Raw genomic sequence first — 13325 nt, 5'->3', positions numbered from 1 at the left:
ATTGGCTATATCACATCAGGGCCTTTGTGTGGAAGTGTGTGCATGGTACATCCGAGAGAGAGAGAGAGAGAGAGAGAGAAGAGAGAGAGATATCATCTTCCACTGTCTGGCTGTACTAGCGAAGGAGGATATACACACACACACACACACACACACACACACACACACACACACACACAGGAACAGATGATGGTGGGGCCGTATATACAGTAAACTATGTAAACACACCGAGAGAGAGGTTGTAGGGAGTTACCTGAGGCTACCAGACTCACCCCTCACCTGAACGCGGACAGGTAAGTACAATTTAGGTGACCCGTGTTGCAATATAGGCAGGAAAGGTGTCTTGAGTGTTTGTTTGTCTGCCCATTGTGTTGTTTACCTGCGGCGTCAAGGAATGATTTTTTGTTTACTTTGGGGTTGAATTTCTTGTGTGTGTGTGTGTGTGTGTGTGTGTGTGTGTGTGTGTGTGTGTGTGTGTGTGTGTGTGTGTGTGTGTGTGTGTGTGTGTGTGTGTGTGTGTGTGTGTGTGTGTGTGTGTGTGTGTGTGTGTGTGTGTGTGTGTGTGTGTGTGTGTGTGTGTGTTCCCTTTATACCGTCATGGGTTGGGTGGGGTGGGTGAAGCTGTATAAGAGTACACATAAGTAGGTGGTGTTGAGTGTTCCCCTTTTCGCTTCTTCCCCTTCCAATCCTTCCTTCTCCCCTTTCTTCCCCTTTCTTCCTCTCACACTTTTCCCCCATCCACCTACCCCCTCACCTACCCCTCACCTACCCCCTACCCCTCACCTACCCCCACCCACCTTCCCCTACCCCCCTCCACCCCCCTACCCCTCACCCCCTTACCCCCTCACCCCACCCCCCACCCACCCCTTCCCCTCTTGCTTCTTGTTATATAAGCTACTTCCTCCCTCTTGTTCATATTGACCCGTCGCTTGGTTATAGACCCCATTTTTCTCCCTCACTCACTCTCTTCTCCCTTCATTCACTCACTCATTCATTCACTAATTCACTCACTTACTGCGCATTCATTTAGTCATCTCCCTTAAAACTCTCTCTCTCTCTCTCTCTCTCTCTCTCTCTCTCTCTCTCTCTCTCTCTCTCTCTCTCTCTCTCTCTCTCTCTCTCTCTCTCTCTCTCTCTCTCTCTCTCTCTCTCTCTCTCTCTCTCTCTCTCTCTCTCTCTCTCTCTCTCATTAACTCACTCACTCACCATTGTCATCTTCCTCCTCTTTCCTCCTCTCGTGTTATTTAGTGAACGTATTGTGTATAATTAACCACACCTGTCCATTCTTCCCACCTGGAGGTTCACAGACACGTGTTATGGAGGTCAGCTGATCATTAGTTACCTTATCTCACCCTATCTCCCTCCCAGCTGATTTCTGTTTACATAATATCAGCTGACGTCTCTACTCTGGTTGGCTTAGTCCCCCCCCGTATCACCTGGTTAAACCCCTCTTATCTAATTAGTCCTTCCAGGTAATGTACTCTCGGCAGGTGTGGACGTGACCAATGGCAGGAAGGACTATTTGAGTACAAGCCAGGTGGTGATGTAGACATGAGTACAAGCCAGGTGGTGATGTTGACATGAGTACAAGCCAGGTGGTGATGTAGACATGAGTACAAGCCAGGTGGTGATGTAGACATGAGTACAAGCCAGGTGGTGATGTAGACATGAGTACAAGCCAGGTGGTGATGTAGACATGAGTACAAGCCAGGTGGTGTGTGGTGACATGAGTACAAGCCAGGTGGTGATGTTGGACATGAGTACAAGCCAGGTGGTGATGTAGACATGAGTACAAGCCAGGTGGTGATGTTGACATGAGTACAAGCCAGGTGGTGATGTAGACATGAGTACAAGCCACAGGTGGTGATGTAGACATGAGTACATGCCAGGTGGTGATGTAGACATGAGTACAAGCCAGGTGGTGATGTAGACATGAGTACAAGCCAGGTGGTGATGTAGACATGAGTACAAGCCAGGTGGTGATGTAGACATGAGTACAAGCCAGGTGGTGATGTAGACATGAGTACAAGCCAGGTGGTGATGTAGACATGAGTACAAGCCAGGTGGTGATGTAGACATGAGTACAAGCCAGGTGGTGATGTAGACATGAGTACAAGCCAGGTGGTGATGTAGAGTGTGCGGGGTGTTATGTCTTGAGCGGCTTTCCTAGCGTCAAACATCATACGGTATATTACGTGTCATGGCTCACGGGTGTTACCTGAGGGATGCACCTGTCCTCCTCCTCTTCCTCCTTCTGTCCTCTTCCTGTTCTCTTGTTCTTCTCCTCTTCCTCCTCCTCCTCCTCCTCCAGTATTCAGTGTTCGCTAATACTCGTGTAGTCTGCACATTTCTTTGGCTGCCAGTAGCGACACAGGTCATGTGCAGTGGAACTCTTGATATCCTTACTGTGTTAAATACCTCTTTGTCGGGAAGGGCGGGGGTAGGATGGCGAGGGATAGGGGTAGGTTGGGGAGGGAACAGGAGGGGAAGGAGGAGGAGGGTACTTGGAACACTTAAACATTATCCCTCTAGCTTATTTCATCTGTTAATTACCCCCATCGCTACCTATGAGGGGTTAGGTTAAGTTTACATGAGTGTGTTTAAAATCATCAGGTGAAACAAGTCGGGGTGTCTAATCTTCAGGTGATCCGGTTACTTGACTATCCTACACTACAGAGCATTTTGTCCTTCCCCTTGTGTGTAACGTGGAGGTATTTGTAAGACCTCTACCTGACCCACAGTCCAACACATACTTGAGGCGAGTTGGCTTCTAATTTTTGGCGCAATAAGATCGATGGAATTTCAACCCAATAGCTCTACTTTCTTATTTTGCTTGTGATTTTTATTTATTAAGTATGTTCATTAATCTATGCTTTGTTTATGGTGTAGAGTGATCGTTGGCTATAGCTTCAGTACACGGTGTTGCTGAGGTAGTTGTTTGCTTGGCATTGGCTGAGTGGTGATCCGTAACGGGTGATATTACGCTGGAGGAGAATGGCGACCCTCACTCACGGTGGCAAGGTCTAACTGTGGCCTATATTTTTGTTATGCCGTACCGCGTCTCTCCTCTATCTCTCGTGGTACCTCTGTGGAATTCTCACCATCACCTTAGTCTGCTGGGTTATGGGGTATTGAGGCACATGAGTGAAGAGGAGGGCACTAGGACAGCGCCTATCCTTGGAAAACCAAGTTGTCCATCCAGGGCGGGCGGTGTTCTCATCGTGATAGATTAAACTCTACAACACCTACGTAAACTCTGTATTGTATAACACTACAACACGTCTCTTAACTCTATATTGCATTTTTGACTAAGTTGACTCTAAAAAAAATTGAAATAATATACTCAATTCTATTTACTTTCGCTGTGAGGATTATGGTAGTGTTGTGAATGATTGTCGTCAGTTACCAACAAGTGTAGGATTTAGACGCTGGTGAAAGGAAGGTTATTGTAAGCGTTCAAGTGTGTGTATAGTTTGAAGTCTTGTGAGTTGTTGGAAAAATTACGTCGCCAGTGACCCACAACCTCCCTACCTGTCCCGGCTACCGTCAACACACTAGATTTGTGAGTTAAACCATTCCCGGGTTTATGTTCAGACTTGTGTTTATATAATTACAATATATCTATAAATACTCGACAAATTTCAGCTGTATGTAGTGTAAAGATGAATGTCTATCATATCCAAGAGAGAAACTTTTATTTTTATTTATTGTATCATTCTTCCTGCTGTGATATTTGTAGTTTTCTTTGATGTTAGATTAGGTTAGCATTAGCGTTCAGTCATCAGGTGAAATAAGCTAGGGTTGCTAATCATTCCATCCGTAATAACAATAAGAACGTTATAATAGTACATAATACGATATAATTAAGAGTTCAACAATAAACACCTCATCAAAGTTACCATTACCAACCACTCCTTGGACAGAACCACACACATTGAATTATGAGACAGTGGCACCTGTAGCTTGGCACTAATACGTACGGTAGCTCGGTGAATTGAAAATAATGTGGCAGGTTATACAATGACAGTCTTGTGTTGAATATAAATGATTTTTGTTCATAAATGACTGGATTAACAATATTTAGTTACTTATAGTTTTTTATTTATAGTTTTATTGTGATTTTTTTTTGGGCGAGAAAACCTATATATTTATTAGGAAAAAAAGTTGTGTTGGCTATGGAAAAAAAGGTATTTTTTTTTTCTTCTTCGATGTCTTGGTGTGGAATTTCCCCGAGAGAAAACGCATGAACGTTGAAGCCAAGAAGCCTGGGTAAACACTTAACAGTCTCCTTAATACTGGGTGAGGAGTGAGAGAATTAGGGTCAGTGGCGGCTTAAATAACGCCCCCAGACCGGTTGTGGTGTGGACTCAACTGCACCAGGCTGTGGCCGAGCTCTTGTCACGGTCTGAATTTATGATCTTTTTTTAAGCTGATTAAATGGCGTGCGGGAAAAAGTAATAAATTTGGCTATGAAATAATCGTAGCATAGAAATACATCTTTTAAGTTCACTAAACAAATTAGGTTGGGTTTGTTTTTAGCCAATCAGATTCACGGATCATGGCTTATAGTGTATGTCTGGCCAATGCGAGTGCCGGGAATCTGATGTGTTTAGCTAACTATTTTAAAGTAATATAATTAATCCAACAGTTCCGTCACCAATTAAAGTAAAGACGTTTCTTGTAATAGAATTAATTTATTATAGAATACACATTTATGTTTTCCACCTGAGAAGTTTTTTGGCAGATATCAAACAACATCCAATTGAAACATTATATTAATTACGCACATGTTAAAGATATTGGACCGAGTTTGTATATAACATAGTCATCTATTTAATGTTATAGGAATATATATTCTTCATTTATCCATTTAACCTTTTTGTTTACTTTTATCTATATATTGTTCGTAATAGGTGGCCAGTTAGTTAACATTAATTTGACTCTTGTTGTAATGTTAACTTTAGGCGGCCGTTAAGTTCTTGTGTTTCATTGTCGCTATACTCAGAGTGGAACACACACACACACACTCAAAACCTACCTGCACCTTGCCCACTCCACCACTCAGCAGTGAGTCGGCACTCAGCTTTCCCTCCACTCCACCACTCAGCCTTACCCCACTCCATCACTCAGCCTCCTCCCACTCCACCACTCAGCCTCCTCCCACTCCACCACTCAGCCTCCTCCCACTCCACCACTCAGCCTCCTCCCACTCCTCCACTCAGCCTCCTCCCACTCCACCACTCAGCTTCCTCCTACTCCACCACTCAGCCTCCTCCCACTCCACCACTCAGCCTCCTCCCACTCCACTTCTTCACCACACTCACTTCAACATCTTCCCTGCATGCCATCACCAAGACTGTATCATAGCTCAAGTGTGTGTGTGTGTGTGTGTGTGTGAGCGTGTCTGTGTTAGTCTGGTCATGCCTGGCACCGATTGGCACGTACACGGCACCTCAACCAGCCGCTGGGCAACAATGGAGACCCCTGCCCAAGTCATCCACCTCAAGAATTTTGCCTACAGGATGGTGGTGGTGGTCCCGTGGGTCACCTTAGATATAAACTGGGGGATCACCTGAAGATAAGCCCTCCTTGATTATTTCACCTGATGATTAAACACCGTAATACTACCTGGTGGGTTAGGTTAGGTTATTATGTTTGATTAGGTTAGGTTTATTATTATTGTACTGAAGGTGCATTATGGGTTAATTTGTCACAGAAAATCCTTGGTTGTTTGGTCACATTAATGATTTGTCTTTTATCAAATATTACACCCAAGGAATAAAGTTGTTTTTTGATTCACTAAATAAATTCCTCACACTTCTCCTAACATGACTGATTATATATAAGAGAGCCCTGTGTGTGTGTGTGTGTCTGTCTGTCTGTCTGTAGTGCTTTATCATTTCACTACACTAACCTTAACACTACTGCATATATAAAACAAACTGTCATAGTTTTTTTTATGTTTGAATCGTAAATTGCATATGCTATTCTGAAAACACACACATGCATACAGGTTTTTCACATAAAGTACAGTATTGTGTATGTTGGTCACAAGTTCTGAGATTAGGAATATTCTGAGCTCAGCATTATGTCTACACCTTGATAGTGCAGATTGTCATGGTGGTCAGGTACAGGTGGCGTGGTTTGTGGCGATGGTAGCAGTCGACCAGTGGCACTCACAGGTTTATTGGATGTACAGTACAGTGTCTTAGAATTGTCTGAAGTATTAATTGTAATAGTTAAATTCCTAAAATTCCCCGGATGACCAAAACTAAAATAATACTCAACACTGCACTTGAAATTGTGATATTTTTCTCAATTTAATCTAAAAATAAAAGTAAGGCCAGATGGATCTCCTGAAGATTCGGCCCCCAGCGTATTTTACCTGGGCCGGTATACACAAAATTTTTCTTTTAATGACTAGTTCTGTTAGCTACCAGTAAAATTTAAAAGTTATACACAAAGCTTAACTAGCAAACTTTTACCGTACAAATAGTTTTTTGTTAAGTACCGGTAAACATAGCTAAAGATAGCAGGAGTTCATCGCATAAAATGGTCTTATGGCTGAATAACGTCAATGGTATTATGAAGATTAATTTCATTATTTATATTTATTTACATTTTGATCATTAAAATAAAAATAAATCTAATCTATGCAGTTTGAGGGAGGATATATTAACCAAGGATAGTGATCGGTGGCTGTACCTTACCGTGCTGTTTGTAAACGAAAGAAAAGGAAGACCACCTGGACAGACTTATTATTGGTGGAGGCCATTGATGAAAAGAGTTAATGTTAATATATAGAACTAACCAGCCAGGGCGGGTCCGACTAATTACCCAAATGTACCCAAATGTACCCAAATATAGCCAAATGTACCCAAATGTACCCAAATGTACCCAAATGTACCCAAATATAGCCAAATGTACCCAAATGTACCCAAATGTACTTATGGGTTTTCGAGGTCATTTCTTGGTGCTTGTGTATTATTCTGGATGTACTTAAATAGTTAGGCACATTAAATTTTAGTTCAGAGAGAAAAAGTATTTTTGGCCAAAAATCCTTTAAGGCAATAGACTTACAATTTTTGTCATTTCGGCCAAAAAATGGATTTTGTTCAAAATTTCAGTATAGGTACTCCTGAATGTGCTGCTTAAGGATCTGTTAACCACTATAATATAACAAAGAAAATCCGGCGTTTTTATCATTGTTTTCAATCAATTTCTCTTGCGGGTTAGCTCTATATAATTACCGTAGCGTTTCCTGTTAGCACATAAATGTTCATTTACACTAGGAGCCACAATTTTTATGTGTGTGCCATCAATCACACCCACAACACCGGGAAACACATCAATGTCAATGAATTCAGCTGCTTTCTTTTAATTTCTCCATGGGTGAGTCACTCACCCATGGAGAACTTCACAAACTGACAAAAAATGTTTGGTTCAGTTAGTGCATTCAGTGTCTGGGTTATAGTACGGCTTATAGTAGGCTGAGTGGTTCCAAAATCATCACTGCTACACAGCTGCAGTCTTCCAGTCACTAAATACTACAAGGTTATGGTCACTTTTATCTCTGGGGTTAGAGCCCAATTCCTCCCAGTTCTACTTTGTAGTGTTTCCCTCACTAAATCAGTCACTGCTATGATACCTGCACGGTCCAGTCAGTGTCGCATGATGAGTTCAGAATCACTATATTCATTAAATATATCTCTCCTTTCCCCATAAATGCGTTGCCGCCGCTGGTGATGATGTTGGTTCGCCGCGGTATCAACTAACTCTAGGGGTCTTTTAACTTAACAGAACTACAAATGCCCTTAAAAGTTTTATGTATACTGGCCCTGAAGATTAACACCCTATCCTTAATGGTACCAGGGGGGATTAGGTTAGGTTAACATTAGATTGGTTAATCTTCAGCCAAAAACTCAAATAACCTGGTGGGGCAAATATTCAGGTGATCTGATTAGTCAATAGACAAAATCCTCAATACAGAATACAGTACAATTATTGAAATGTTTTAATTAAGGTGTATATTGTAGCTTGATAATGAGTAATACCGTGCCTTCATAGCAACCAATATGAACTCCCTGTCTAATGTACTGTATGTGATATGTGGGAAGGAACATTGTACCTGTACTGCACTTCTGAGTAATTACAGCTGTACAGTACAGTAATCAAGAATAAATTTACGAAACTTACAAATCTTTTTTTTTTTTTTTTTTTTTACATTTGCAGGACGATGCCTAGTGACGCTCTGGATGACATTGAGCTGCGTCACGTGCAGTTGTCAGTGTCCAACTCCCGTACACTAAGTGAGGATGGGTCTGCTGGGTGTAAGGAGACTGTCGACACTCAACATGGACCCATCACTGTCGCCGTGTCTGGAGATACTTCCAAGCCCATGATCCTCACCTACCACGATCTTGGTCTTAATCACGTCACCAACTTCCAGGTTTGTTCATAGTCGGGTATAACCTTTATCTTCCTGCAACCTTTGTGTTGTTTTTGGAAATGTGTTAGTGTCTGTGTGGTAATTCTTTATTGTTATTTTTGCCAGTACAGTACAGTAGTAATCCTCATCTCTACAGTTAATTGATCTTTATTATTCTTGATTCTAGACGTAAGTTATCACTTTGGGAAGAAAACTACATAAGAGTATCTGTATTCTTATTGTGTTCATTACAGGCGTTCTTCTTGTACCCTGAGATGAGGAACATTCTTAGCAACTTCTGCATTGTGCATGTCAATGCTCCAGGCCAGGAAGATGGAGCCCCTACACTTCCAGAAGGGTGAGTGTCATCACATTACCTGAAGGATAAACTGTGTGTCTTCTTCATAATGTGAATATCATAAATTGTTTAAAAACTTGAATGTATGATAATCCTGAGTTTGGCAATTGAGTAGCTAATGTTTTTGTACAGTACTGTACAGTATTGTTCAATTGCACTTGTTTATTCCTGCTTTCGTAGCTGAAGAACTTCACAAGTTAAAGTAGCAAACAACAACCAAACATTGCTACTTGCTTGTGCTGTACTGTAGTAGAAAATGTGAAATAAATTAATGTTGCCATGGCATATATCCAAAAGGAGGATCATTGAATTAAGAAAACATATTCATTCCATGCCCGGAACGGATAGATTTTCTTGGAATGCTGAAAAAATAAAAAAGCCTGTTAGAAAATTTTAGGGATTAAGATTCCGGTTAAAGGAGAGATTACACTCATGTTTGGGGTACAGTTCTATGTAGTGTGAGGATGATTGGCTACACCCAGAAGATTGTCACTTGGGGTCAGAACACTTCCCCATCATGACCGTAAATTGGGGCCAGTCATTAGGATCATTTATCTCAAGTTTTAAATGAAGTTGAAATATGGAATATGTTGACGTACTGTATATTTTACTTTGACCATTGATGTAAGATAAACCTCAAACAGTATAATACAGTTTTTAGTTTATATTTGGTAATTTTACTAAAGAATAATATGCAGTATAAGAGGAAAAATCAATAGCAATAGTTATTATTTTTATAATTTTACAGTTAATGATTTTTAATAAAGACTTTTAATAGTGTATTTTTTTTTTTTTAGGACATTGATCTTTAATATTAATTTTCAGATATGTGTATCCCACCATGGAGGAACTCTCAGAGACGATTACCTGTGTCAAGAATCATTTCCACCTCCGGACCTTCATAGGGTTTGGTGTGGGTCTTGGTGCTAATATTCTTGCCCGATATGCTACCAAGTACCCTGCTGATGTAAGTACCCAGTTTCTTTCTTTTTCTTAAAAATTCCACCATTTACCAGTTTACTATAGTTATTTAAGTGGTTAGTCTGTTCTTTGTACTGATCTCTATTGCCCAGTGTTCAAACGTGTGATAATTGGTAATGTTTCTTCTTTTATGTATTTTAGGTTTACGCTTCTCTCCCCTTTTTGGGAAGTAATGACATGGTTATTACCTTATGATTCATTTTGTGGTTCCATGAAAGATATAAAGGAAAGATCGTGATGAAGTGAACATGAAGTAAATTTTCTATCAGACAAAAGAGTTAGTGGTACAATACTGTACAGCTGGTGAAGATAACTTGAGGATTTTTGTTTATGAAATCCTTCCCCTCAGTATCATCCACCACAAGAAATTTTTGTTGTATGGTTGTATAAAATCTGATCCCTTTAAAACTGTTGCAAGACGCTGTACTGCTGACCCATCATGATTCCTCAAACACATCCACATTGATTGAATTTATGATGCACAACTTATCACTCTCGAGTTATGCCCCTCTAACATGAATTCTATATCAGTACTTGTTGGATGGTACAGTACAGTGTTGACCTTGATGTTGGAGGTTGTTGTCATTACAGTAACTGTTATTTTCACAGGTGGATGCCCTGGTTCTAGTTAACTGCTCTTCTACCCAAGCTGGATGGATTGAGTGGGGTTACCAGAAGCTCAACATTCGTCATCTCCGCTCTGGCACCATGACAGCTGGTACTGTAGACTATCTCCTGTGGCATCACTTTGGTAAGTGGCATATAGGGTTTAGGGTTTATATACAAGGTACATTATAGTATATAGCTAGTAGAACTTACGTGTAATATTTGTCCAACTATACCCTAGTTTATGAAGGGGTTGGGTTCACCAAAAATACTTCATAGACCACCCATCACTCCCCCTGTCCAGTAAACGATCCTCACAGATGCCTCAGGTAACTGGGTCAGCATCATCTTGGTGTGAATAAAAACTTCATAAAAGTGGTGATTTGCTTTTTAAACCAAAGCAATGGTTAAAAAAAAAAAATTTATATGTAAATCTTCATAAATGGATTTATAAACTGAGGCATACCTGTACAGTTTAACTCTTAGTCATGCGTAAAATCTTCAAAGTTCTTCAGTGTTTCTCTTACATTATATTATACAGTAATTTGTTATGTTATCTACAGGCAAGAGAGAGGAGTGTAATCAGGACCTGGTGACTGTGTATCGGCAACACTTCGAGAAAGCCCTCAACCCCACCAACCTCGGCCTTCTTGTTGACTCCTACATCCGCCGCAGTGATCTGGGTATTGTGCGAGAGCTGGACCCTAACAAGAAGAAGGTGAGATTACCGCTCATCACACAGTAGAGAGTTACTTGTTAGTCGTAGTTATTCTTCTCGTCAGCATACACAATATCAAATTTTGTGTCAAGATTGAATTACAGTACAGAATACAAACAAGCTTATTTAACGTCAAACAGCACTTGTTGCATAATTTGAGTGTTGTCTATGGCAGGATCACCAAGGAACCAATACCTGTTATGTTAGCTGGTAGTACAGTATTAGTTCAGTACAGTAATGAGGTATACTGTAGTTCCTCAGAGGGTAAGTGGCAGTTAAGAGGGAGCTGGAGGGAAGTAGCATCTTCTTCGCATCAAAAATATTACACTTGGCTGTTGTTCTTGTATATTGACGGAAAATGTGGTTCTGGCAATGTGATTATAGATTCTTACTTAGTCTTGGCATCACCTTGGAGTGAGGAGAATAGTTCCATATATCTATCAGGAAAAGTTGTTTCTTTCATCTATGTTATTACCTCTGAAAACATTATTTTTTCCTTAACTTTATAGTTAATTTCTCTCCAGCATTTTATTTTCTTCTTTTTATGTACTGGACTTAGTGTTTGTTGTGAACTTTTGTGTAATCTGAATTAGTGTTATAGAATTATTTTTGTTTTCTTAAGAAAGGGGGAGAGGATTTTCATATGATGGCTCTGAAATTACATTTGCCACCAGTAGCAATTAAAGCAGTATTTAGACATGATACCCCTGTGATAACTCTGATGACTGTAATACATCACCTGGTAGTCACCTGCCATGGAATTAAAACTGCAATTCTGGCAATGGCAAATATTTACATGTCAAATTTTTTTTATGTTTTTGTGTGTTTAAAAACAATCCATTTTTCAGGATGTTCGCATGATCCGGTCACAGGTGCTGAATATTACTGCCAACCATTCTCCTCATATTGAGGACACTGTCACCTTCAATGGAAGACTTGATCCAACGTTGGCCACATGGATGAAGGTGAGTTGTATTCACAGTCCAGTTGTCAGGTGTTGTACAGTACAGTAGTTATATAGACTGACACGAGACAAAACAGAAAATGTCGTCTAATGTGATTCATATGCTCAACAAGAAATTGGGAATGGCTGTGTAAAGCTCATTATACATTTAAAATTTAAGCTTATTTCACTGGTCTAAAGCTCCATATTGAGGTTACAAGTACTGTAGCCAGATTTGTTAGGTAGTTTGCATATCTCTTACTGATGATATTGTCTTAATTTGTATTGGTAGTCTTGATATTAACCTTTGTGATCAGTTTAATGTTGGTCACTGAGATGAACTTTACACCAGATAGACTTTCCTTATTTTGTAGTTATACAGTACATTACGCATTTAGGTTATTGTGTAGGAAGACACTACATGTGATCGTACCAGCTTGTGCTCTAAAGTGTGCGTGCAAGAATGGCTTTTCACAAACTTGCCAAGCTAAACAAATTACAATACGATTAATCGCAGTGACAGTTAAGTACCAAATATTACAACACTTACTGTAATGTTAATACAGTACCTGATGTTGCACTCAAGTCATCCCAGAATTTAAGAAGATGTTACACACACACACACACACACACACACACACACAGTGAACAGAAAAAGATGTAGCTAGTGACTATATATACAGTATATGTGCCACTACTGTGTACCAGTAGTAGGTAAAAGTTGAGTTGCTGTAATGTTAAATATTTCCATTCATTTTCTCTGATTTTAAAGAGTAATTTAAAGTTAGAGTATATTGCTAATTAGTAATATTATTATTTTTTTTTTTCTAGATTCAAGACTGTGGACTGGTCATTGATGAAGCTCCTGGCAAAGTGGTGGAGGCCTTCCGTCTGTTCCTCCAAGGGCAGGGCTATGGTGAGTCACTGTCATAATGCTTTTACTTTGTTCTTAAGTCACATCATCATCATCATGTAACAGATAAGATATGGGCCTTAGATATCTGTCTCTGTGTGTTTACAAAATAATAATAAACTAAAATCCTAAAAAAAAAAGCTGTAAAAGGAAGAGATAAGATAAAAAAAAATAAAAGAGTGATTTTTCCCTCATCTGCCTGACTGAGATATACAACCAAATCATGATAATTCCTGCTCTTTCTACCCTAATTAACTATGTGTCTTTATCAATGGTATGAAGGTTTTAATCCCATTCATTCAAACTTGTGATGAAGTAATAGAGGTTGGTGGGTGTAAGGTCTGGTGTGATTGTGTGTTGCCCAGTCTTGTCATCCAG

At 40.0% G+C, this 13325-nt stretch overlaps 1 protein-coding gene across 11 annotated transcripts in view; it reads left to right on the top strand.

Annotated features, from left to right (window-relative positions):
• The window catches only part of LOC121877533 (protein NDRG3-like), a 127429-nt gene that overhangs the window by 100498 nt on the left and 13606 nt on the right, over positions 1-13325 (top strand). For all 11 annotated transcript variants that reach the window (XM_042383321.1, XM_042383312.1, XM_042383311.1 and 8 more), the window contains exons 3-9: positions 8233-8449; positions 8683-8786; positions 9612-9753; positions 10377-10518; positions 10937-11091; positions 11940-12056; positions 12866-12950. In XM_042383321.1, the coding sequence (XP_042239255.1) occupies positions 8233-8449; positions 8683-8786; positions 9612-9753; positions 10377-10518; positions 10937-11091; positions 11940-12056; positions 12866-12950 (962 nt within the window). The remainder of the gene's footprint in view (positions 1-8232; positions 8450-8682; positions 8787-9611; positions 9754-10376; positions 10519-10936; positions 11092-11939; positions 12057-12865; positions 12951-13325) is intronic.

The sequence above is a fragment of the Homarus americanus genome, unplaced genomic scaffold, assembly GCF_018991925.1.
Source record: "Homarus americanus isolate GMGI-L3 unplaced genomic scaffold, GMGI_Hamer_2.0 scaffold14655, whole genome shotgun sequence".
Taxonomy (NCBI): Eukaryota; Metazoa; Arthropoda; class Malacostraca; order Decapoda; family Nephropidae; genus Homarus; species Homarus americanus.
This window is presented reverse-complemented; position numbering and strand designations above follow the sequence as displayed.